The 25,127-nt window shown below is 38.5% G+C and overlaps 1 protein-coding gene across 2 annotated transcripts in view; it reads right to left on the bottom strand.

The window, feature by feature from the left end:
• The window catches only part of fgf11a (fibroblast growth factor 11a), a 73,994-nt gene extending 50,087 nt beyond the window's left edge, over positions 1–23,907 (bottom strand). For both annotated transcript variants that reach the window (XM_083541549.1, XM_083541550.1), the window contains exon 1: positions 22,398–23,907. In XM_083541549.1, the coding sequence (XP_083397675.1) occupies positions 22,398–22,590 (193 nt within the window). In that variant the 5' untranslated portion in view covers positions 22,591–23,907. The remainder of the gene's footprint in view (positions 1–22,397) is intronic.
• Between the last annotated feature and the right edge of the window lie 1,220 nt (positions 23,908–25,127).

Genomic DNA, 25,127 nt, shown 5'->3' with positions numbered 1-25,127 from the left:
AAATATCTGTCTACAAAAGCTGTCCCAGTGCTGTTTGCTGTCTGACATTTCTCTGATGTTAACACTGGAGTGTAAAATGAGACAGCAGCGAGACAGACGGAGAAACACAGAGACAGAGAGAACGAACAAAAAGGATGGAAAACAGACAGAGAGCAAGTACCTGTGTTCAAAATACACCAGGGAGTCAACAGAGGATGAGAAACTGAGAGGGAAAAAAAAGAGACAGGAATGGAATGTGGATGAATGTGTCCCATTTTGTCTGCTTTTTCCCCCTCTTCATCACTTGTTCTTCTTGTCCCTTTCTTCCTCTCTATCATCATGCCCCTTGAAATGTGCTGAGTAGGCTCTCTCTCTCCCCAACACACACACACACACACACACACACACACACACACACACACACACACACACACACACACACACCTCCTTTCACTTTCTCTCAGCAGAGTCACGGCAGTGGGACATGGACACAATGCTAATCAGGCCTCCTCCCATTCTCTTTCTCTCTGGCTCTGGTGTCAGGAGCTATGAAGGCGAAACAACAGTGTTGCGATGTCTTCGTTTCTCCCCTTCTCATTAGTTCTCTCACCAGCTCACTCAGGAGCAGAAAACACATCAGAAGCACAGCTAATATTCCTCCTGCAGTGCGACTGCAGAGAGAGAACCACAAACAAAATGACACATTTATGACTTCCAGCGTTCGTGCCTATTACTTTAATTACTCTCTCTCACACACACACAGCTCAATATTACAGTCATTAATACATTATAAAAATTTTGAAAATGCGGTTTGAAATGTTTAATACCTGTAACAATCATTTTAAAATCGTTTCAGGAAATCCACAGTATTGCAGAAGTACAAGTAATCAATATCAAGATGTACACAATTGCTTAGACATAAAAGAAAAAGAAAAAACTGATAACAGATGACGTACAGCTTTAGCAAATGCTTTTCTGCATTAGCAAATGTGAACCACGGCTAACTAACATTAGCTACAACACAAAATTATTTACTAATAGGTACCCGTCATGATATCCTGATATATTTTACATTCAAGTTTATTTCACATTGTCTCAAAGCAGCTTTAAAGAAAGTAAGAAAAAAAAATCATATAAGTGAAGTGATACACCTGTACATCAAAAGTTAATGTTTGTTAGACTTTTTTCCATCCCGTAATTTTTGGTTCATTTTGGTGGAATATGCAGAAATGTCTAAATAACAACAACAAAAGATCAAATCACTTTAAATATATTCAATGGCAACCTGTTGTTTTGTAAATAGCCTTTTTCCTCATATTTTGAACACTTTCTTTTAAAATGTAATATGTCAGAATGCAAACAATAGAGTGAATACTGGATATTGCACATTTTTTTATTTGAGTTTTAGCTGTGCCCTGGATACAAGACAACTGCTCAAATCTACTCTTGTCTTTTTTAAGGGTAAGACAGGAGACATAATCAAAACGGAGTGGGGCTTGTCTCTACTTTCATTGCAATACACCTTGCGGACAGCAGAGGGCTCTAAAAATAACGAACTCATTTATTTATCTACAGAAACCGCTAATCCTGGTCAGTTTGTGGTAAATACACTGTGTATTAGATTCCATCAATGTTAAACATTGGCAATCTGTGCATGTGGCAAATCTGCAAGTTAGATTTGCCAATCCACCTAAAAACAAAAGTAACTTAAAAACCCGCACGGCAACAGAAAGAGATCGAACTCGGCATTAAACCACATGTCCCGGAGCTATGAAGCACCAACGCTACCTTCTGCACCACTGTTACACCCAAATGACTAACTGCTCCTTTAAAATGTTGCTTTGTGATGTTACAATGTGCATATGAACTGACTCACTCAGCTACAGAGCCTGAGCGGAGTGTGTGGGAGTAGACCTGAATGTCAGATAAAAGGCCTCAGTGACTGAGTGACTGATTGCTCACATGTAAAATGGAATTTACTTTTTAATTATCCTTAGAATTAATTAGATTGTGTGTGTGTGTGTGTGTGTGTGTGTGTGTGTGTGTGTGTGTGTGTGTGTGTGTGCATGCGTGCGTGCGTGCATGTGTGTGTGCCTGTGTGTTTGCTATGCACCATTGGAAATGCTGTTAGCGATGTCAGAACACCTCATCGTCATCATCATCATCATCATCATCATCATCATCATCATCACACTATACCAACAAAATAGAACACATTCCTGCATGCAAACAACAGACCTCTGAAACCATCCTGATCCCTCTTTCTTCTTCTCTTCTTTTTGCTAACGTCTACATTCTAGTCTGTTTCTCCTTTTTTACCCATTTATCCATCTCTTTCCCTGTCCTGTTATCTCTCTCTCTCCCTCTCTCTCTCTTTCTGTGTAATCATATCGCTTACTCCATAAGCCTGCAGTCTAATCTCACGCATCGATACTCTTTAATTAATCTGATTTGTTCTTTGTTCTGTCTCACTTTCGTGTGCTCTCCGTCGTTCTGTTCCCTCACTTTTACTGTCGTTCTCATGGCAGCTCATCATCCCCCTCTCCGCTCGTTTACTGCACCGTAACAGCCGACACATACGCATAAAGAGACGGGAAACACAGCCGGTCAAGCCGAAGGAGACTCTGTCATCATTAAGCAGAGGAGAGAAACAGAACAGCAGCCTAATTGGCACAGACACAATAAGGGATTAGATAAAGTAGCTTCCCTGACACTGAATTATCGAAAACAATGAAGAAAAAGGGGCTGTAAACTACTGGGGGACAAAATGCTCAGTAGGAACTGAAACAAAGAAGCCTGGGTGATTGTTTTGACTGCACACTAAAGTCAAACACTGGAAAGATAAACATTGAGGTATGGAAGAAGCAGAACAGAAAGAAACAGTGTATTTGGAATTGGAGATAAATACAGTAATATAGTAAAAAAAAAAAAAAAAAAAAAACACTTTATGTGCAATATAAAGGCTCAAAATGTTAATGGTGCTGGAAGAGTGTTGATTTCAATTCCCTTTTCATCAGGAAAAAAATGTATGCATGATTGCACATAATTGGGATCATTTGTCTTGCAATATAATAACTCACTACTCAGTAAATTGGCCACATTCTTTGGCACCTACAGTATAGGGTAATTCCTGTACAGTTCTCTCCTCTAGCTTTCTAACTATATAACTATTCAAGGGAAATCCTCTGTTGTAAGATTTTGCAAACAACCAGAGGGACATTTCCCAGAGCCCTTTATAATGCTAAATAGATTCCCAGTCACATACTGCGTTATACTTGCATTTAGTTTACTTATTAGAGGAACCTTTTCCCAGTAAATGTTCCATTGAGGTTCAATATTCTGCAGACCTATTTTGTGATCAAACTGAAAATAAATCTATATGCTGCTCAAAGGCATTGTTCCCATATAAATATAGGTATATGAAGTAATGCTGTATATAAAACAAAAAACCAACCAACAACTTTATTGTTGTATTAAATGTAATATCGTTTTAGTAATATTATTTTCTTATAACTGTATTATTGTATTATTAGTTGAAAACTTTTACCTTTTTAGTAATAGATTTGGTCTCTATCTTTGTTAATTAATGCAATCAAGTCAGAAGGCTACAATAATACAAATGTTTCCAAACCAGTGTGGAAACCTCTCATCAATCAGGACCATGTTCAGCTAGCTCTCATTTATATTTAAATTTAATGCAGGAGTTAGAACTCATACATCCACAAACATCTATGCAGAAATTCATTTAGTCATCTAAAGTAAGAGCAGTATCTTAAGGGTCGGAGTGGATCCAGTGGACCTTGGAAACACTCCAGGCCAGAATATACCCTAAATAGGGGGTCAGCCAATCACAGGACACAGTGTGCACATGTATTCCCAAACTCATTTACTCCTGGGGCAATCTGGGTTGACTGTCACATACTGGTATACTATTTGAGAGGAAGGAGGAAACCAGCAAACCTGAAGAAAACCCCCTGAGACGTGTTAAAACCTATTATTTACATTATACATTCACTTCATTATGCTGATACTCTTATCCAAAGCATCCTACACTCGAGACAGGAAACAACAATGTCATCATGGGAATGGGATTTGAACTTATCACCTTCCAATCAATAATCCAATGTCTTCCCTGCTAATTAAATACTGCCCTGCTGCAGCACCATGCCACATTGGAGAAAAAACTGAGCTTATATTTGGCTGCGAATTTTAATGTCTATGCTACTGGTGAGTGTTCTCCAAATATGCTAACTACACTCAACCCTGGCTTAGCATATAGCAGTACTAGAGGTGGACACTACAGATGCTCTTATCCCTGTTTGCTGCAGTAGAGTAAAAGTTCAGTGCAGCAACATTATGATGCAACTTGATGTAATCGATGTATCTGATATAAATTTCTCAGCTGGTCGGAAGCTAAATTTTCATTTATAAACTGCATGTTTTATAAATGGTCTAAAATGCTTTTCACTTATTACCAACAACAAAGCTGCGAAAACCCAATAATGCCAACGTTAAACTCTTACCTCCTTGTGAATTTTCGAGTTAAAAGAATTTCTAAATTCTAACCATTTGTCAAAATGTGAACTTATTGTTTTATTTCAATTTCTTTTATGTTTTATTATTATTATTTTAAAAAGAAAAATGTCATTCAGCATGTTCTTTGGTGAGACATCTATGAAACATTCTTTTTTTGTGGATTAAACAAACCTTTGCTCCGATCCCACCTTGAGTTTATGAATTTGTGCACACATACCTGCTAAAAGAGTAATGAATGACATACTATGATGCAATCTGATATCTGAATAATGTTATTTTTCTCTTTCTTTTCTCGGCTTGTAAACACGTTGGACAACATGTACACTATGTGGAATAGTAATGTGATTGAGAGCTTTTCCCTTGCAATAGCACATAGTTCTTAGTTTAGACTGCCAAGGGTCATGTCCCACTGGATCTAGATAGTTGACACCTCAGTAGCAACATTCAGCAACTATTTTGCTGCTTGTGGCCCATGAGATAACAATCAAGGCTTCAGTTGTACTACTGCTTTCACTGATAGTAGAAAACTAGTAGATAAATTGTTTAGACCATCTGACAACTATTCAGTCCCAAGACTGTTGTTCTGTTATGGAGAACTTCCTTGTCAAGAACAGGAAATAGTGAAACAGGCCCACAAGGTGTTGACATCATCATTATAATGGCCAAAGTAGACTTACCACAACATGCAATTCTTCCATGAGCATCATGGGTATTACTTAAAAAGGGCATTACTTACATTACTGTTCCATAAAGTCCATGCTGGTGCTGCTTTATTGTCAAGCTTCTGATGGTCCTACAAAGATAACCACTGCTGCCAGTGGGAAATCTCCAAACCCCTTCTGAGTTAGTCTTACAATGTGTTAGTTTCCTTTGAAACTGCTGAATATATTTTATTCATGTAATCAGATTGTGGTTAAGAGAAGTCAAATACAACACCACTAACATATGTACCTGCAGTTCTATCAACTCTGGATAACTTGCTATTTGGAACTGGACCTTGCAAGTGCTATAATAGATGGTTTCAGGAGAAAAAAAATGGTGTACGAGAGCCACATTTATTGCAAATACTGCATCATATATCACCTATGACTTTGATAGAGGGTCTTGGCATGTGTGCATAGGAGCATAACATGGTGTCCAGGTAAATGTCATGGCCTTTGAGAGTTTTGGGGGGTAATTAGGACAACAGTTGCATATTTAACTATAGTGGTCTTTAACATTGTAGTATATATACAATAGTATTATTATAGTATATATACAGTAGTATTATTATAGTATATTTAGCAAATAGTATGTCAACTCAACAGTGCATCTTCATCCTTCCTGGCTGCCACTGAACATGTATGTGGCTAAAAAAGAAAAAAAAAAAACCCTCAAAATGCTATTAGAACAAGGACACAGTAACCTGCCTTTATATTACAGCATTTGTGTTTTTAAAAGAACAATGACCTTGGCCCAGTCGTGAAGGAGAATAATAAGGAGGGGGCTTTAAGGAGGGGGTCTCTTACACTTAGCACTGGCATGCTTCAAGTAGTTACATTTTTATCGCTTAAATGACAAACAAGATCCTGACTTACAGAAAGCCAGTGGGCGTTTAATATGTATGTAATTGTACTAATTATCCATAAAGATTGTGTGTGTGTGTGTGTGTGTGTGTGTGTGTGTGTGTGTGTGTGTGTGTGTGTGTGTGTGTGTATATGTGGTTTTTGTGTTTTCATCTTAAATAGAGCTGGAACAATAAACAGTGCTCACAATAGTTATTGTGCATCAGGGATAGGTGTGTGTGTGTGTGTGTGTGTGTGTGTGTGTGTGTGTGTGTGTGTGTGTGTGTGTGTGTGTGTGTGTGTGTGTGTGTGTGTATCCGATTATAATGGAGCACAGAGACACGTACACACACACACACACACACACACACACACACACACACACACACACACACACACACACACACACACACACACACACACACACACACAGAATGGCTATCTAACTCTTAAATAAGAGGTCTTCAGGCAGTTTAGTTTTTCTCATTCTTTTTCTCATCTTTTCTTTTTTGATAGGATTCTGTGAAAAGCCTATTTTTTTCTTTCTATTTTTCAAAAGTGTAATGATTACCTACAGGAGCTCTATTACAGTCTTTGGAAAACCACAAGCAAGCAGTATTTGTTCATACAATTCCCTTGTGAACATAATCAAGGGTTCAGCTAATATTGTTAATATACGTAGCAAGTGCAGTTCTAAACGTTCAAAGTTGCATCTGTTCCTGTGGGGTTATAGTATACAAGCACAACATCCTTTTTCTATAATGTTTCTTTCTCCATTTGAAAAGGTCAGTTACTCTGAAGCACTTAGAAGAAGGGGTTCATTAAAATTGTAAAAGGTGTTTTTTTTTTTTTTTTTTTTCCATGTATGCCAGAAAAATAGTAGGTGTTCTCTCTCTCTCTCTCTCTCTCTCTCTCTCTCTCTCTCTCTCTCTCTCTCTCTCTCTCTTTCCTCTCTCTCTCTCTCTCTCTCTCTCTCTCTCTCTCTCTCTCTCTCTCTCTCTCTCTCTCTCTCTCTCTCTCTCTCTCTCTCTCTCTTTCTCTCTCTCTCTCTCTCTCTCTCTCTCTCTCTTACACACACACACACACACACACATACACACACACACACACACACACACACACACACACACACACACACACACACACACACACACACACACACATACTTTTCACACTTTTACTGATGGTACTTTCATTAATAGGTCCATTAAGACTCTTTTAATTAAGCCTTCTTATCCAATTCCAGTGAGGAACTGCAGCCTTCTTCACAGCTGCTTTCAGTTTTCCACCTTCATTTCATCATAATACTTCACTCTCTTTCTTTCTTACTCAATCTCACTCTCTCTTTTTTTTACCTCTCACATCACACATTTTGCTGACTAGGGAGTCCCTGAAAGTGCAGAGTGGTGCTTCCCTTCAGCACAGATTTCACAGGGAGGCCCCAAGTGCAATTAAACAGAAAGACAGGGAGAGACATATTGAGAGGGACAGGGAAAAGAAGACTCAGCCTGGGGTAATCATTCTGTAAAAGCACCTTTGAGTCTCAGCTGTCTTGAATGTCAGCAATTACAGGACTCTGAGGACCACCAAGAAGAACATGCACCCACCTACACACACACACACACACACACACACACACACACACACACACACACACACACACACACACACACACACACACACACACACACAGATTTCTATGCAGAAGTGTACACATGCACAGATGACTTGACATCTATGTCAGCCCCAAGGTGTACATGCAGAGGACATGAGAAATTGAATGCAGAAAGAGGGACATGAAAGAGAAACTCTTGGGAGAACTTCATACTGTAACTCACAACAAAATAAAATAAATCTTCATATTTGTAGTCCTGCCTGTATGTGAAAGCATTCAAAATAAATCACTCACAGCTATTTGATATGTATTTTTCTAATAAGCAGCTTTAAAGCCCATTATAATGACTGGGTAAGATTCGGGCATATAAGTAAGGTACTACTTATTGCTATTATTGCAAATTAATCAGTGATAGGGTGGTGTGTTTGTCAGAGATGATTCAAAGGTAAATGCAAATGCAAGTTAGAGTTATTTAATGTTGTTATGAAAAAATTCAAAACTTTTTGACCACCAGAATCCAGCATTCATCACTGGTATTATATATGCACATGTAATTTAATGTAATTTTTTGTAGATGCAGTCTGTGTTTTAGTAAATGTACTGTAGGTAGACTTGTATTCAAAGTAATTACTGTGTATTTCTGTAAACAAATAAACAAGTAGAGACAAATATACTCTGAAATGTAATTTTCTGAAACTAAACTTTGATGTCTGACTCTACAATAATGCACAAACTTGCAAAACAGAAGTTTTCACAAATAAAGGTAGTGAAGCAATTACAGTGGTCCCCCAGAACTCATTGGGGTTACGTTCTAAGACCCCCCACGAGTTCCTAAAATCTGTGAATTTTGGACGCACCCCCGCAGTGTAAGTGTAAGTTACACTGTGGTGCAGTGTAAGTGACATTATATCACTTTAATATAACAATGTGTTTAAAAAAATATATATGAAATTACTTAGTGAAAACATAATTTAAAACGTTATTCCTAACATTTTCGAGAATTTTAAGATAATCCGCAACTTGCTGCTAGTTAGGTTCCAATTAGAACACGCAAATTTTCTGAGCTTCAAGTTCCGAACCACAAATGATCAGGGGTTGACTGTACTATGATAAGAAATTTATGTCCATTGTATTTTTCAATGAATGTCCTTAAAAAAATACATTATTTATAGATTTTCCAATAAACACTATGAACCACAACGTTCTTTCCGACATCTATAGTATGTTACAAGAATTGACAATATACGGGATTAACACAGGAGCTATCATATATGTTGCTGAATTTGATCTCTGTTCTGTAATTGTAATACAGTGGATTAGGACAGTCTTAAAATATTTCCACAAAATGTTATCCAGCTAACCAAATTCATATTCCTCATTGGAAAATTCTCCATTAACATTAATGACATTTTTGTAGTAATGGCTTTATATTATCGAGGAGTTTAACTTTCTACCTGAAAGCCAGATAAAGACTGTAACATAAGTTTTAGTGATCTGTGACCTACTATGGAGGGTAAAGTATTCATTTTGGTAATGTGTGTGTGTTTAGAAAAGATCATTTTCCTGGTCCAATGAGATAATAATTCTGATAGAAGGTGAGAACACTGTTAGTCTTGTTCTGAGTATGATTCAGTGTAAGGGTTTGTGTAATATTTGATTGTAATAGAGTTAGTTTTGTGTAGTATTTGATTGCATTTATTTTTTTATACAATAAACATATACAAGACATCATATTAAATGTCCTTCTTTCAGAGTCCTTCTTTCATATTAATAATAAAGGAATGACTCATTCATATGAATCCAAAGAAAATGGCAGCTTTAGAAGTAAGGTGAAGTATTGTGCACTAAAGTGTGTTTAAACAAAAGTACAGAAGTACAGAATTGTGTTTGTGTGTGTTTTGTGTGTGTTAGTGTGTTGTGTTTTCCTAAATATCAAGAGCAGCACAGGTGTGGGACGCGTCCTTCACTTTAATGCTCTATCAATCACACAGGCTGGAAACATGCCAGAGTGTTAACAACACCAGACAGATCGCCCACACACATACTTACTTATGCTCTTTTATAACAAAGCAAAAACATGCACAGCTTCATTTCCCAACAGAAAGACAGTGAGAACTCGAGTACAAACTGTATACACACGAAACAAAACAGGAGTTATGTGATCTGTTACATGATACTACAATGAGTTTTCTTTTATTTAATAAACTCTATACTGAATGAAATCAAAGAATATCACTATTCATTTATTTGATTAAAAAATTTAAAACATACTACAGAGGCTAACTACTGGTCTGTCAGTGTAAGCCATTTTTTCCATCATCACACTGCGGTATGCAAAAAAGTTACAGAAAATCAATAGGTAATTCTGCCTGTGTAGATAGTTGATAGTTTGTCAAAAGAAAAGAAAAGAAATATCAATGTTTGATTTTTGACAAGCCACAAAATTCAGAACTAAAGTTGTGATCTGATTGACTATCTGCAGTGCATATCTGGTACAAAATCAAATAATTTGTTCCAGTTCATGTCTTTTACATATAAAACTTTTTAACACATTGGGACAACTGTGAAGCACACGGATGTAAAGCGAAGTTACCAAAAACACCATGAAATTCCATATAACAGCACATTGCAAAGTGTTTTATTCCTTTTATACTTCATTTCATTTATTCAGTAACGAACACTACATCATCTATTCATCCGTATTTATTAATGCTGTGAAAGTTAGTTCCTGTTTTGATTACCCCATAACACATTTAAACCCTTGTTCTTTTATTCTATTTCTATGTAGTTAATCAGACAAAAATGGTAGTGCGACTGCCATTTTACCAAGAAAACACAAAATAAAGAGTCATCTGTCCTGAATCCTCTCCCATGGTGAAGACTGATTTCTATGAAGGCTTGGATTATGTTAAGTGTCTGCCATTAGATTAAGTGCATTAATAGCGCTTTCAGACCAATTAAACCTGAGAATTTGAGAACAGCACTGTGATATAATTATTCTTGTGTTATTTCCTTGATTGTATGCATTGGAAGCAAGGATTCTAAGTGTGAGAAATACAGATTCATACACAGCTTTTATACAGTGAATAGACATGCATAATACATTTATGTAAAGTCCAATGCCACTTCAGAAATCAGAATTTGTGTCTTCCAGATTCTTATGATGCCTCTTAAGACCAAAATAGCCTCAAATAAATGAAATTGTGTTATAAAAAAGGATTAATGCCACTTTAAACATTTGCATGTAAATTATGTGGCTTGACATTAGACTGATTTTGTCAGTAAAATAGCATATGATCCTTGTAAAACAGGAGGTTGTATATCTGTTATTTAAGAGGAATTATTTTAATCAGTCTAATAATTATTAAGGTGATCAATTGTGTATATTATTCTTGTTGATTAATTCCTTATTAATCACGTTAGCTTTAGATAATACATACTGTTTTATGAAACACAGTATAGACACTAGAGATATAGAGACACACAAAAAAGACTGTGTGTGGGCACCTGCAATCATGTTGCTTAACCTTAGCTTATAGCTTTACCCTTTAGCCTTAGCCTTGGCCTCTTCCCTTAGCCACAGTCACAGACCTGGCAAAGGGAAGTGTGGTATATTTCCTTTTAGTGTTCTGTTGCTGTGTTATGCTCTGTCCTTAGTATTACTTATTTTTTAATTACAGACAAAGAAGTGTTTAATGTTCATCAATATAACAACGTTTATCAATATAATGTTAAGTACACACAATCATCACCGACATCCAGTGGTATTTATTTATTTAAAAAAAAACAGTGGCTTCATTATAGACAACATTAAAAAGTTTCTCAATAGATGGAACAGGAAAAAAGAATGAAGAAGACCTGCATAAAAAAAAAACCCTTATCTAACAGTTTGTGCATTGCTGTGCACTCTATTATTTGAATAAAATTATAGCTTTTTATTTTACTTTTGTATCATTGAGATCATTATATTTCTTTAATAAAGATATAAAAACATTATATCTTCATATCTTCAAAAGAATAAATAAATATTAAATGTGAAAGGATGCGTTTGTATGTGAAGTCCAGAAAGCATTGCATTACATAAACAAATATATCACCACAAGAACATAATGAAAGCTGTCAGTATTACATGCAAATAGAAGTAAAAAATTAAATAAAATGGGACAGTCAGATAATCCAAAAATCAGGCAAACGTACCAGCTAATTTCTGTATCATATTTCACAAAATAAGATTACTGATGCATTTTATAACATGCATAATATTTTTACATCAAAAACTAACTTTTTTGTCCATTGTTTTGTCAATCTAGTCAATTAGTAATATTTACAAACATAAAAGTACTTAAATCCATTATTCTTTAAATCCAGCACAATATTACTTTACATACACTAAAGACTGATTATGTATATTTAGTACTACAGTATATAATAAAACTATTTATTTCTTTTCTTTAACATATAAAGTACATCATTTGCTTTTTATTCAATTATTGCTTAATAATTTACCAATTTTATTAAAGCAGTCACTCCAGCACCCTTTTTTTTCTTTTATTGAATAAAAGTAATAATTGCATTCTGCTCTGCTAATCACAATTACACTATTGATTCTGACCATTAATCCATAGCTTGCTTCAGCCTCTACATCTTTCATGTGCAGCATCCATGCAGTACAGTAACATGTTCTATACCAGCAGAATGCTGTAGGCTAAAGGAAAATCACACTAGTGTAATGTCAGTTAGAGCTGCAACACACTTGCAAAGAGCTTCACATCTTGCACAACTCATAACCCTGTCAGCATGAATTTGATGGGTTGTATAAGGGCTACATTTGAGACCTCTGTAGTCGAGCACTGACGTTGTTGAAGTGAAGTGTACGTACACTGGATCGGGGAAATGAGTCACAGTGTCCCTACGGTAAATGAAAAAAGGCTGACTGCCATCTTTCCCATCAGCTTTCATATGTAATGAAACTCTAAAGTACAGTATAATTAAAATCGTGGGTGGTAACAGAGCACACTGGGGCAAGAAATAACCTACAGATGCCTTGAATTCACTCGCCTCAAATGCTTATAATCTCCATGAGTGTGCAGATAGATTGTATTTTATTAATATGGATATAATGCCAACTTTTTTCTGTATTTTAATTGTGTAGTATACCTATAAAATATATATTTCATTCTCTTTCTATAGATTTTTTGCAGCAGAAATACAGAGGTAAAAAGAAAAGTCTACAGAAACACAGTGACGGTAATCTCTGGAATAGATTCTTTTTTCCAGGAAGAGAAAATAATTATGTTAAGCTTTCATATGTGTGTCACAAGCAGTGAATTCACATAATTTGTTTATAGGGCAGCTGCAGATGATAATTTGGAAATGCTTGTATACTTTATTTATGAGTGAGCATTTAGCTCTGTATCTTCAGCACTGAATAACAATTCTGCAAAAGCTGATGATTTTAATCGGACTTCGTTTTTTGCTCATTTTACTTCTGGACCAGACATGCGGCAGACATGATGTGTCAAGGAATCTGATAAGGTTAAATGCAAAGGTTTGATTCAAATGTATTAGTTGGCAAAATACTAGTCACTAGATTTTTTTTATGTCTGTTACCACGACTTGTGCCTCTGCCACTGCTGCAGTACAACACAGCACCAAAAATATCCAACTGGCAAGTTCTCTGGGACGGTGTTTTACTCTGAAGGGAGGACATAGCTAAAAGGGAAAGACCTTGGATGGGAGAACTGACCGCTTTTACAGCAGCCAGAGTTCTCACAATGTTGAGAAAATATGACCATATAACCTCAATCTTATTATCCCTAAACTGGCTACCTGTTAAGAATCGACTACAAACTATTGCTACTTACCTACAAAATACTAAATGGTTTGACTCCAATGTATCTATCCAGTCTTCTAACATGCTACAGTCCGTCAATTTCTTTGAGATCTCAACACTCTGGACTTAGCAAAGTCCACTAAAGGCGGTAGAGCATTCTCATATTTAGCTCCTAAACTTTTAGAGAAGTCTTTCTGACAGTGTTGGGGGCTCAGAAACACTCTCCCAGTTTAAGTGCAGATTGAAGACATATCTTTTTAGCAAGGCCTACACATATCAAACATCACATATCATAACCTTGTGTTCCAATACATCTGATCAAATGCACAATTTCAACTTGTGCTTGTTAATATTATGAACAGCAGCTACGCTAATTTCTCTGTACTGCTTTTCATTCACTACCCATCCTAATGTATGTGATGGGTAGAGAACCATCCAAAACCATCTAGAGACGTACCAGCACCATTTGGATTCCACTTCATGTAGAGTTTGAACATTTAAATTTTTAAAGGCTCTGGCATGGAGGAGTCAGTGTTGGATCTATGATGATCTCAAATGTTGAGCTATTTTATGAGTTGCTCAGTAGCTCCTGGTTCCACAACCTCAACTGACTATAAGACTGTAGAAAGGACGTTACTCATAATTACACACACTCCGGTACTCATGGTATTTATCACTCTCCAGTGTTTTGTAATGTTTTAAGATTTATAATCACACTCTTGATATCACCCGAATGAGGATGGTTTCCCCTTTTGAGTCTGGTTCCTCTCAAGGTTTCTTTCACATTCATCTAAGTTTTTATTCAGTTTTTTTCTTGCCACAGTTGCCCCAGGCTGCTCGTCAGGGTACATACACATAGTTCCCTTTAATTCTTAAGTTCTGTAAAGCTGCTTTGAGACAATGTCCATTGGGATAAGTGCTATACAAATCAAATAAATGTAAACTTTTACCTGTTCTTTACACATCTACACAGAGCTATGACTGTTCAGGGAACTAGGAAATCTAGGAGAACCAGTGTGTATTCCCATTTGTTTAAAAGCCCAGTAATTATGCGCTGAAATATCACATGGTCCTAAGTATTCAGACCCTTTGCTGTGACACTCATATATTTAACTCAGGTGCTCTCCATTTCTTCTGATCATCCTTGAGATGGTTCTACACCTTTATTTGAGTCCAGCTGTGTTTGATTATACTGATTGGACTTGATTAGGAAAGCCACACACCTGTTTATATAAGACCTTCCAGATCACAATGCATGTCAGAGCAAATGAGAATCATTAAGGTCAAAGGAACTGCCTGAAGAGCTCAGAGACATAATTGTGGCAAGGCACAGATCTGGCCAAGGTTCCAAAAAATTTTTTGCTGCACTTAAGGTTCCTAAGAGCACAGTGGCCTCCATAATCCTCAAATGGAAGACGTTTGGGACGACCAGAACCCTTCCTAGAGCTGGCCGTCCGGCCAAACTGAGCTATCAGGGGAGAAGAGCCTTGGTGAGAGAGGTAAAGAAGAACCCAAAGATCACTGTGGCTGAGCTCCAGAGATGCAGTCGGGAGATGGGAGAAAGTTGTAGAAAGTCAACCATCACTGCAGCCTTTCACCAGTGGGGCTTTATAGCAGAGTGGCCCGACGGAAGCCTCTCCTCGGTGCAGGACACATGAAAACCCGCATGGAGTTCTCCAAGATGGTGAGAAATAAGATTCTCTGGTCTGATGAGACCAAGATAGAACTTTTTCGCCTTAATTCTAAGCGGTATGTGTGGAGAAAACCAGGCACTGCTCATCACCTGTCCAGTACAGTCTCAACAGTGAAGCATGGTGGTGGCAGCATCATGCTGTGGGGGTGTTTTTCAGCTGCAGGGACAGGACGACTGGTTGCAATCAAGGGAAAGATGAATGCGGCCAAGCACAGGGATATCCTGGACGAAAACCTTCTCCAGAGTGCTTTGGACCTCAGACTGGGCTGAAGGTTTACCTTCCAACAAGACAATGACCCTAAGCACACAGCTAAAATAACGATGGAGTGGCTTCACAACAACTCCGTGACTGTTCTTGAATGGCCCAGCCAGAGCAATGACTTAAACCCAATTGAGCATCTCTGGAGAGACCTAAAAATGGCTGTCCATCAACGTTTACCGTCCAACCTGACAGAACTAGAGAGGATCTGCAAGGAGGAATGGCAGAGGATCCCTGAATCCAGGTGTGAAAGACTTGTTGCATCTTTCCCAAAAAGACTCATGGCTGTATTAGATCAAAAGGGGGCTTCTACTAAATACTGAGCAAAGGGTCTGAATACTTAGGACCATGTGATATTTTAGTTTTTCTTTTTTAATAAATCTGCAACAGTGTCAACAATTCTGTGTTTTTCTGTCAATATAGGGTGCTATGTGTACATTAATGAGAAAAAGAAATGAACTTAAATGATTTTAGCAAATGGCTGCAAAATAAAAAAGAGTAAAAAATTTAAGGGGGTCTGAATACTTTCCGTACCCACTGTATATGGCTGTGACGAGCCCCAGAAGCTGAGCTGGGTCATTTTGAGCTGATTTATTTCAAAAGAAATAGCCAATGAGCTACAGCCAGGTATTTTGTCGCCCAACATTTAAGTGTATTTTCCAAGTATTTAGATTAAACAGTTTGGCACTCTGCTGACCTCCATCTGCCTTAGAGACTCAGACACTACAACACTCTTGGCAGAGTGTGTGAAAGAAATCTGTCTATATTTGAAGTTGCGCCTGTATAAAAAAAGCAAAACTTAATACCCTTCTGAAACACAATGACACCACTGCAGCAGGTGTGTGAGTGATGATGCGGTTAGTGAATTTCATAGATTCATGAAAAAACAGGTGTGTGTGTGTGTGTGTGTGTGTGTGTGTGTGTTTCACGTTTCAGGGCATTTCACTAGAGGTAATAAAAACTATTTCAGCCGGAGTAAACATAAAACAGTTCTCAGAGAGACCATTCAGACTGAACCTGCCGGTTCGGAAAAACGCTCTCATTAAAGCCAAGATGTTAAACACGCAGCCAACCCACGTGAGCAGTGATTATTTAAGTAGGGTATTAATATCAGTACTAGTGTTGCATTGTTGTTGTGTTTGTTCCTACTTTTTTGTCACTGGCTTAAAATCCTATAATTTTATATAATTACATATAACTTTTCAGGAAAAGTGTATATAGTGTAAGCTTAAAAGGATAATAAGATCTTTGGTATCACTTTGAGGTCTTATTTAGTACATACAATAAAGTTTTGAAAGAATTTCACATTCACATAAAGAAACAAGAGTTATATCCTTGAGTACAACCTCAGCAAGACAAAAAGGTTCAGTTATCTTATTTGTGAGGGGTAGACAAATAAAGCCAGTAAGGTTACGTAATGTAAATAAGATGCAGGTCACCCTCTGGATGCATTGCACACCAGTGACTCCAGTGTTCCATTGTATTTTAATCCTGCAAATGCTTAAATGTCACTGAAATGTCATCACCTTTTTTATGAGTTGGTGTGTGTGTGTGCGTGTCTGTGTATGTGTGTGTGTGTGTGTGTGTGTGTGTGTGTGTGTGTGTGTGTGTGTGTGTGTGTGTCTATTTGTGTCATATGTTTGTTACTCTTTAAGACAAGAGATGAAGCATTATGGGAACCCTATGTCCCAAATGTTCCAATTAAAGTCCCTCTTTTCTCTTTTTCATAATTTTACTGTTATCTTTCTTTTTTTTTTCTTTTTTTTTTTTTTACAGATCCTTGTTAAGGTGTACTGTATTGCTGCTGTAGCACTTATTAACATTTAACATTATTTTGCCTCTTTAATTCTATACACATTTCCCTACTCATATATACGTCTTTAGTGTTAGAGTTATGGGAAGATTTGTAGCTGGTCCTTAATAAAATCATCTCTTTTTAATCCAAAAATAAATGCAGCTTTTTTTTAAAATGAATAAATACAAACACTAAATACAAGAGTCAAAATGGGTCTTTGGGGTTATTAAGGTTAAGGTTAAGGTTATGGTTAGTGTGTGTGTGTGTGTGTGTGTGTGTGTGTGTGTGTGTGTGTGTGTGTGTGTGTGTGTGTGTGTGTGTGTGTGTGTGTGTGTGTGTGTTTCTGCTCTTTATCAGACCCCAATTCAGATTAGCTAAATCATCCAGAACAAAAAAAGGCAGGCACACACACACACACACACACACACACACACACACACACACACACACACACACACACACACACACACACACACACACACACACACACATTCTTCTGGCTTGTGACAGCACTTGTTCCATGCTGAGCAGCACACCCAGACTTGCATCCTGCAGGTGAAGATAAATCTGTGAGCAGTGAAAGATCAGAAACTCAATCAATAAAATCACTGAACAGTCACAGTGACCTACCCACTCCCCACCAACACACACATACACACACAGAGTCCCCTTGCTGAGCTAGAGCTAGTCATGGAACGGGCACACACACACACACACACACACACACACACACACACACACACACACACACACACACACACACACACACAAACACACGCGCACACATACCAAACACCTACCCATTTCTTTACAATCTAAGTTTAACAAGCTGGAGTAAACTTAAAGTTCTCTGACAGGACTGAAAGGGAGTTAGAATGAGGGATTACTTTTTTGCGATACATTTTCTCTTGCTCACCCAGTGACAGAAAAGAAAAGGTGGAGAGAGAGAAAGAGAAAGAGAGAGAGAGAGAGAGAGAGAGAGAGAGAGAGAGAGAGAGAACAGAGAAAAATTTCTGCATTATCAAAGGAGTTTATTACAAAATTACCCACAACTCTCTCTCTTTTCCTCTCTCTCTCTCTCTCTCTCTCTCTCTCTCTCTCTCTCTCTCTCTCTCTCTCTCTCTCTCTCTCTCTCTCTCTCTCTCTCTTTTCCTCTCTCTCTCTCTCTCTCTCTCTCTCTCTCTCTCTCTCTCTCTCTTTTCCTCTCTCTCTTTCTCTCTCTCTCTCTCTCTCTCTCTCTCTCTCTCTCTCCTCTCTCTCTCTCTTTTTCTCCTTCCCTCTCTCTCTACCTCTCTCTCTTTATCTCTCTGATGCAAACCCCCGTCTATCATCCACATAATAAAACAATAACTGAATAACCGCAGCTCTTTGGAAGAGTTTATGCTGATCCATACACTGTTCTAAGGAGAATTAAATCTTTGTCCAGGCATTGTCCAGGTGACTGATGTAGTATTTTAGCTGGGAAATAAGGCTCTGCACTCGGCACTCATCTGCGCCAGATGCTTTACTACGGGAGGATGGTTTCCCTCATAATTACCATAATGAACTTGCCACATGACTGTCATTAATATACCAACAGAGACACAAAGCTACACAGAGCCTGACCCTCTGAACTGATGCATCTGTGTGAAATGTGCATGAGCGTTTGTGTGAGTGTGTGAATGTGTGTGTGTGTGTGTGTGCGTGCGTGTGTGTGCGCGCGCGTGTGTGGGTAAATTAACTAAAGAGATGAAAATCTTTAGACTTGTGTAGACTTGTAGACTTTGTTGGTACCACTGGATATGACCTTTGTAGATTATTGACCTGATCAGCTAATTAATCAATCAATCAATCAATCAATCAATCAATCAAAGCAAATGTTCAAGCAGTGCAATGTCGAAAACTCATGCAGATGCAGATCAAGAGCTTCAGTTAATGTACACAAGAAACATCAGAAGAAGGCGGTGTGGTAGTGTGAGCTCTGACTTTAACTGTGATGTGGTTGTTAGTGTCAGATCGGCTGGTTTAAGTGTTTTAGAATCATTTGATTTTTGAGAGAACTGACAAAAAGCAGGTGATTCTTCAACTGTGATGCCTGGGTGAGCCTTTGCTTATGACAGTTTTAGATTCTTTTTCTGGCTGACAGGAGAGGAACCCAATGTGGTCTTTTGTTGTTGTAGCACACCCACTACAAGGTTTGTGGGGTTTTTTGCATGCTGAGATGCTTTTCTGCTCACTATGGTTGTTAAAAGTAATCGGTTTGATTTTTTCTGTCCTGGCAGCACAGAACTGTTACATTCTCTAAACTGTTATGCATGAAATTCCCAGAAGATCAGCAGTTTCCGAAATACTCAGACCAGCTGATCTGATAACAATCCAAGTCAAAGATACATTCTCATGTTTGATGTGAACATCAAGTGCATCTGCATATTTTTTGTATTTCACTGCACAAATGTGCAGGTGTAAAGGAATTCCTTATAAAGCAATATACCCCAAACTACTTTCCAACAGACATCCCCACATATACCCAAATAATATGCACACTTCAACACACATCCAACATACACCCCAATATACACACAAACATACTCCCCAAAACACACACATACACCCTGACACACCTCTACATACTCCCCAACACACATCCCAACATACAAATTTCAAAACAAATACAAGTTTACACCCCAACACACATACACACACTCACACGCATACACCCCGACACACTCCCACATATACACATCAACATACTCCCCAAAACACACACATACACCCTGACACCCCCCTACATACTCCCCAACACACATCCCAACATACAAATTGCAAAACAAATACCAGTTTACACCCCAACACACATACACACACTCACACGCATACACCCCGACACACTCCCACATACTCTCCAACACACAACATACAATCTTCAACATTCACCACAACATTTTTCCCAACACACAACTTCCACTTTCACACAGTCTATCATATACACTTCAGCATATTGTACACGAGGCTTCATAGCCACTTTTCCAGTGTTAACGATTTGTAATGGCCATTCATCAGTAAGTCCTTAGTAACATAGCATTATAAGGTTTTTGATCCAGAATTAAAGAGTCATACTTCCCTGTATAATATTTTTTTGAATGTTTTTCTTTTTCTGTAACTGCACACCATAGTGTGTTTTATTCCTTAATGCTGTTGTACTAAAGAGTAAGTAATACATTTTGTAGTTAAATCATTTTAATTATATATTTTTATATAGTAATATAGTATCTATTATTTAAAAAAGCCATTCAAATTCCTTATATGAAATTATCCTTCTGTGGTTAATTTGTTGCCTATAATAAAATTATTATTAACATCTTTTTGCCATTGTTTGACAGGAAAGATTATATTCGTCCTTTTCTCCTTACAATTACAGAATTTCTCCTTACATTTGCAGAAAATGGCACAGAAATTTGATTATCTCCTCCAACACATATGCTTTAAACAGCTGCGGGAATGTGAAGAATATTTTCCAAGATAGAAAATGGCATTGCTCATATTCAGGACTGAAGGATTTACTTAAAGAGCATAAAGTGTGGCTTTGTCAGATCCTGCTCAGATTCTATATGCTTTAGAGACATAACTAGAACTTAGCTTGCCTTAATCACAGTGGTGCCCTCTACTGGCACAGGCAGTTACTAATAAAACACCTTTGAATCAAGGTCAATGCCCTTTCACATACTATAGTGTCTGTTCTTAATGAAATAATTTCCTGTAGTTTATTATTGCTGCAGATATGTATTTATGTATTTTTTTTATCTTTATCCTTATGCAAAATATATGTTAAGTTGCTCATGGGAATGCACAGAGACACATTATGAAGGCTGATCAAAAATCGAAGAATTGGTCTAAAACTAATCTACTGCACCTATTTTTTCCAAGAGCTGTGTAAGGTCACTCCAGTTTGGTGACAGTAAACAATGCATCATGCTGTCTCAAGAGACAGAGGAGCTGCTCTGACCAAGACATTCTTTTCCACATCACTTCTCACATGATGTTGTATAGCTCGGGAGGGCCTTCCCCCTCTATTCTTTACAGTGTTTCTGACCATGAACTCATCAGAGCTGGGAGTGATTTATTGTACCAGAGTAGAGGTCTTGATGTGCTTTATTGCACAAACAGATAACACTCAAGTACACACACACACACACACACACACACACACACACACACACACACACACACACACACACACACACACACACACACACACACACACACACACGTAATACTATCTATCTATCTATCTATCTATCTATCTATCTATCTATCTATCTATCTATCTATCTATCTATCTATCTATCTATCTATCTATCTATCTATCTATCTATCTATCTATCTCTCTCTCTCTCTCTCTCTCTCTCTCTCTCTCTCTACATACGTGTGTATGTGTTTCTTGTTTGCATATGACTTACACGTGAAGAGACATGGCACAGGGAAAGACTGTAAAAATTTGCAACTGTGAAAATTTAGTATGTGTGAATGATGGACGCACATGTCAAGTACATTCATTGACCATAAAACAGCAGGAGAGCTCAAAGGTACGGTGTCACACAGCAAATAATCAGACAATCAAATTTCAGCAAAACAATGATCTCTTCCTGCCAGCGGAGAGAAGGACGACTCAGAGCAGACAAATGTCTTTTTATGGACAACTTTAAATTAGACTTGGAAAGCTGGACTTCAATCTGTCATCTTCAGTAACCCCTGGTCAGGGTCATGGTGGATCAGGAGCATGTCCCTGAAATACCCTGGATGGGATTCCATTCTATCATGAGTATCATGCATACATACATTCTGATCATGATTATATTGTTAGTGTTTCATCGCCAAAAAAATAAATACTCAAATCAAATACACGTGATCTTGCGTAAACATTAAAATCTCAGTGTGTATTTTTTCAAAATAACTTCAATAAATTACCCGGACCACCTGGCAGATGGCCAGATTAATGTTCTTCACCCTCATACCTACACAAACCTCCTGTTAGTTTCACTGTAGTTACTGCTTGTGCTTTAAGTTTAGTAAATAAATTATACATATATCTTGACTATGTCTTTTATAAATGTAAATGTCATGTAATGGCGGCCAGTTGTAGAATCAAAGCCTTTTTTGGACTCACCTGGTCTCTTCTCCAGTTTTCTCCCTCGACTGCCGCATAGTCGCACTTTGGAGATGAGGATGAGGATCTGTTTTTGACATAGAGACTTGTTGCTCTTTGGGCAGGGTTTGCGCTTGTTGGAGATTTGCCGGTTGGCCTGCTGGTCCTTCACTTCCCTGCGCTGCCGGATTAGTGAGCTGGCGAGGGCAGCCATCTTGCTGTGCCCAGCTCACCCAAAGGGCACAGAGGGCGTCACTGAGCCGCCAAGCCGCCCAACCACCCAGGATGATGGACAGAGATGGGCAATGGAGCACAACCAAAAAACAACAGATTCAAAAAGTCTCTGTAGGGTGGTGGTTGTTACTGATGCTGAAGTTCTTAGCTGGGTTGCTGGTGTTGTGTTGTTTAGAAGTCGCTTGGATATGCCAATGTCGGACCTCGAGTATGACAGTGAGTTATTATCAGAGTCATGTTGCTGTTGGAAGAGCTAAGCATTAATATAACAATTTTCTTTCTAGCAAAGTCCTATCCGTGTTTCTTTTCCTGTCGCAGCTTGTCCTGTCCAGTAAGTCCCAGCTCCACACATATACACACAGAGTAGATAAGTAGATACTTCAGGTATACATTGAATCCAGATGTTATCAGTACCTCACAGTGGTGATCATTGCACTAGCCAGTTTCAAAAACGCAAAATGCAATGTTCAAAAAATGTTCAAAAAAATATAAACACGGCAAATCCGCAATTCAATTACAAAATATACTTGAAATCAAAGAAATTAATTTGAAGATACATAAAAAAAAAAGAAATCTAATCCAGGTCCAATCAATGCCAGTAGCTCATGTCCAGAGTAAAGGATGACAGAGTGAGAAGCGAGGATGAAAGGCATTGGACGGAAGACTGATTCTGTCCTCTTTCAGCCTCCTCAGCGGTCGCTCCATCTCTGGCCTCTGGGAAATGGTTTGTAAATTCCACAGGCTCCCCCATGCAAAGGTGACATTCAGAAATGAGGGAGAGAGAGCAGAGAATGAATGGGAGGGAAAAGAGGAACGAGTGCACTACGGTGTGCAGCTAGCACAGAGGAGCAGCCAGTCTTGTGTCCTTCACCCACCCCAAGACACGAAAGAGAAAAAAATGAATGAAAGAGGGATGAGTGGGAAGAGGGAGGTGTGGAGAGGATGGATGGAGATTTCTGTCCCTTACTTTATGAATGGCTTTACGTGTCAGGCATCTCCAAGCACCGGTCCTGCTGTACAGCTCCTAAGAAAGAAACCTTGTCCCGCTGGTCCAATTATGATAGTTCTGATTCAGTTCTCATCAGTCCCTGGTTTCTGGTTCTGTGGCAACTATGACAGAATTTGACTCTGTACATGTGTGTGTGTGTGTGTGTGTGTGTGTGTGTGTGTGTGTGTGTGTGTGTGTGTGTGTGTGTGTGTCTTGTCTGAAAGAGTAAAAGCATGCATGTGTGACAGAAAGAGTGTATGCGTGTGACTCCCTGTCTCTCCCCCTCTTGCCTGTATCAGTGAGCCAACACTGGAAGCATGCTTCTCTTGTTCCGTCCCTCCTTCTCAAAGCCCTCCCATTTTCCCTCCTCCCTCCTATAATTCCCTCCCTCTGTCATTCACATCCCTCCTTTTTTCCCCCTCGATCACTCACGGACACTCTTTCTCCTCTCTTGTTCCTCTGTTCCTCTGCTTTCCTCACCCTTGCCTATTCGCTCACTCTCTCTTTTTCTCTCTCTCTCAGACTGCGAAGTGGTGTGGACTGGAGCGTAAAAAAATTAAGCCTGCCTGATGTTGGTTTAAAGGGACAGAGAATGAGACTGGGAGCAGTCTAAAATAGTTATGTTTTAAAACCACAAATTGTACTACAAAAAAATACATTGTGTCAGAGTCGTGCTTCCACTGATATAAGCTTCTGTCTTAATTCAGTTCCTGTACGCAAGCTTTGGTTATATCCTTTAAGATCCTTAGCTCCTTTAGCTCAGGTGTTTTTCTTCAGGTCATCTTATTAAAACAGCAAAATACAGTGGAACCCGGTTATGTCGAGGGCCTAGGGGGACGCCAAAAAGCGCCGAGGTAACCGATGATCGAGATAAACAAAAAGCAATATGGCAGAAATATATTATCGTACTTGAAATTTCTTTATGTACATGATGTGCGTTATTAAATGAGAATGTACATGCACGTGTTTTTGAAGGTTTTTTTACACAACAGCTTTGCCGCGATTTGTTTGATTGGTCATGCGGATCGAGATAACCTGTAATGCGGATAAGGAGGCGGAAGCCCAAGTAAACGCAAACAAAGTTTATTGAGAAAACTCAGGAGATAATCCACCAATACTTGTAGTGAAGCAGTAATATCCAGTGGTGCGCTCCGGGAGCGCGGTCCACAAAGTTCTGTGAAAGCAGAGACAGTTCGTGTAGGGACTCTACGGATCTGCGCTATGGAAAGCGCAGCACTGGGCAGCAACGGATAAACGTGGTGCAGACAGCGTGAACATGGAAAACAGCAGGATCGGGGTAATCCGGGGTGCCGTTAAGAAAATGCAGAGTCCGAGAAGAAGGGTACGTAGCGGGATACGTATACACGATTACACAGACCGCCATGAACCAAAACATACGATCATGCACAAACAAAAACGGACCGCGAGTGTGTGGAGGTGAGGGGCTTAAATAGGAGATGGGATGAGTGAGTGAATGAGAGTCAGGTGTGTGTGATCAGCATGACTGCGACGAGCTCCGTGCGGGAGAA

The sequence above is a fragment of the Silurus aristotelis genome (genome assembly GCF_946808225.1).
Source record: "Silurus aristotelis genome assembly, chromosome: 5".
Taxonomy (NCBI): Eukaryota; Metazoa; Chordata; class Actinopteri; order Siluriformes; family Siluridae; genus Silurus; species Silurus aristotelis.
Note: the sequence above shows the minus strand (reverse complement) of the source record. Positions and strands in the feature narration are given on the sequence as shown.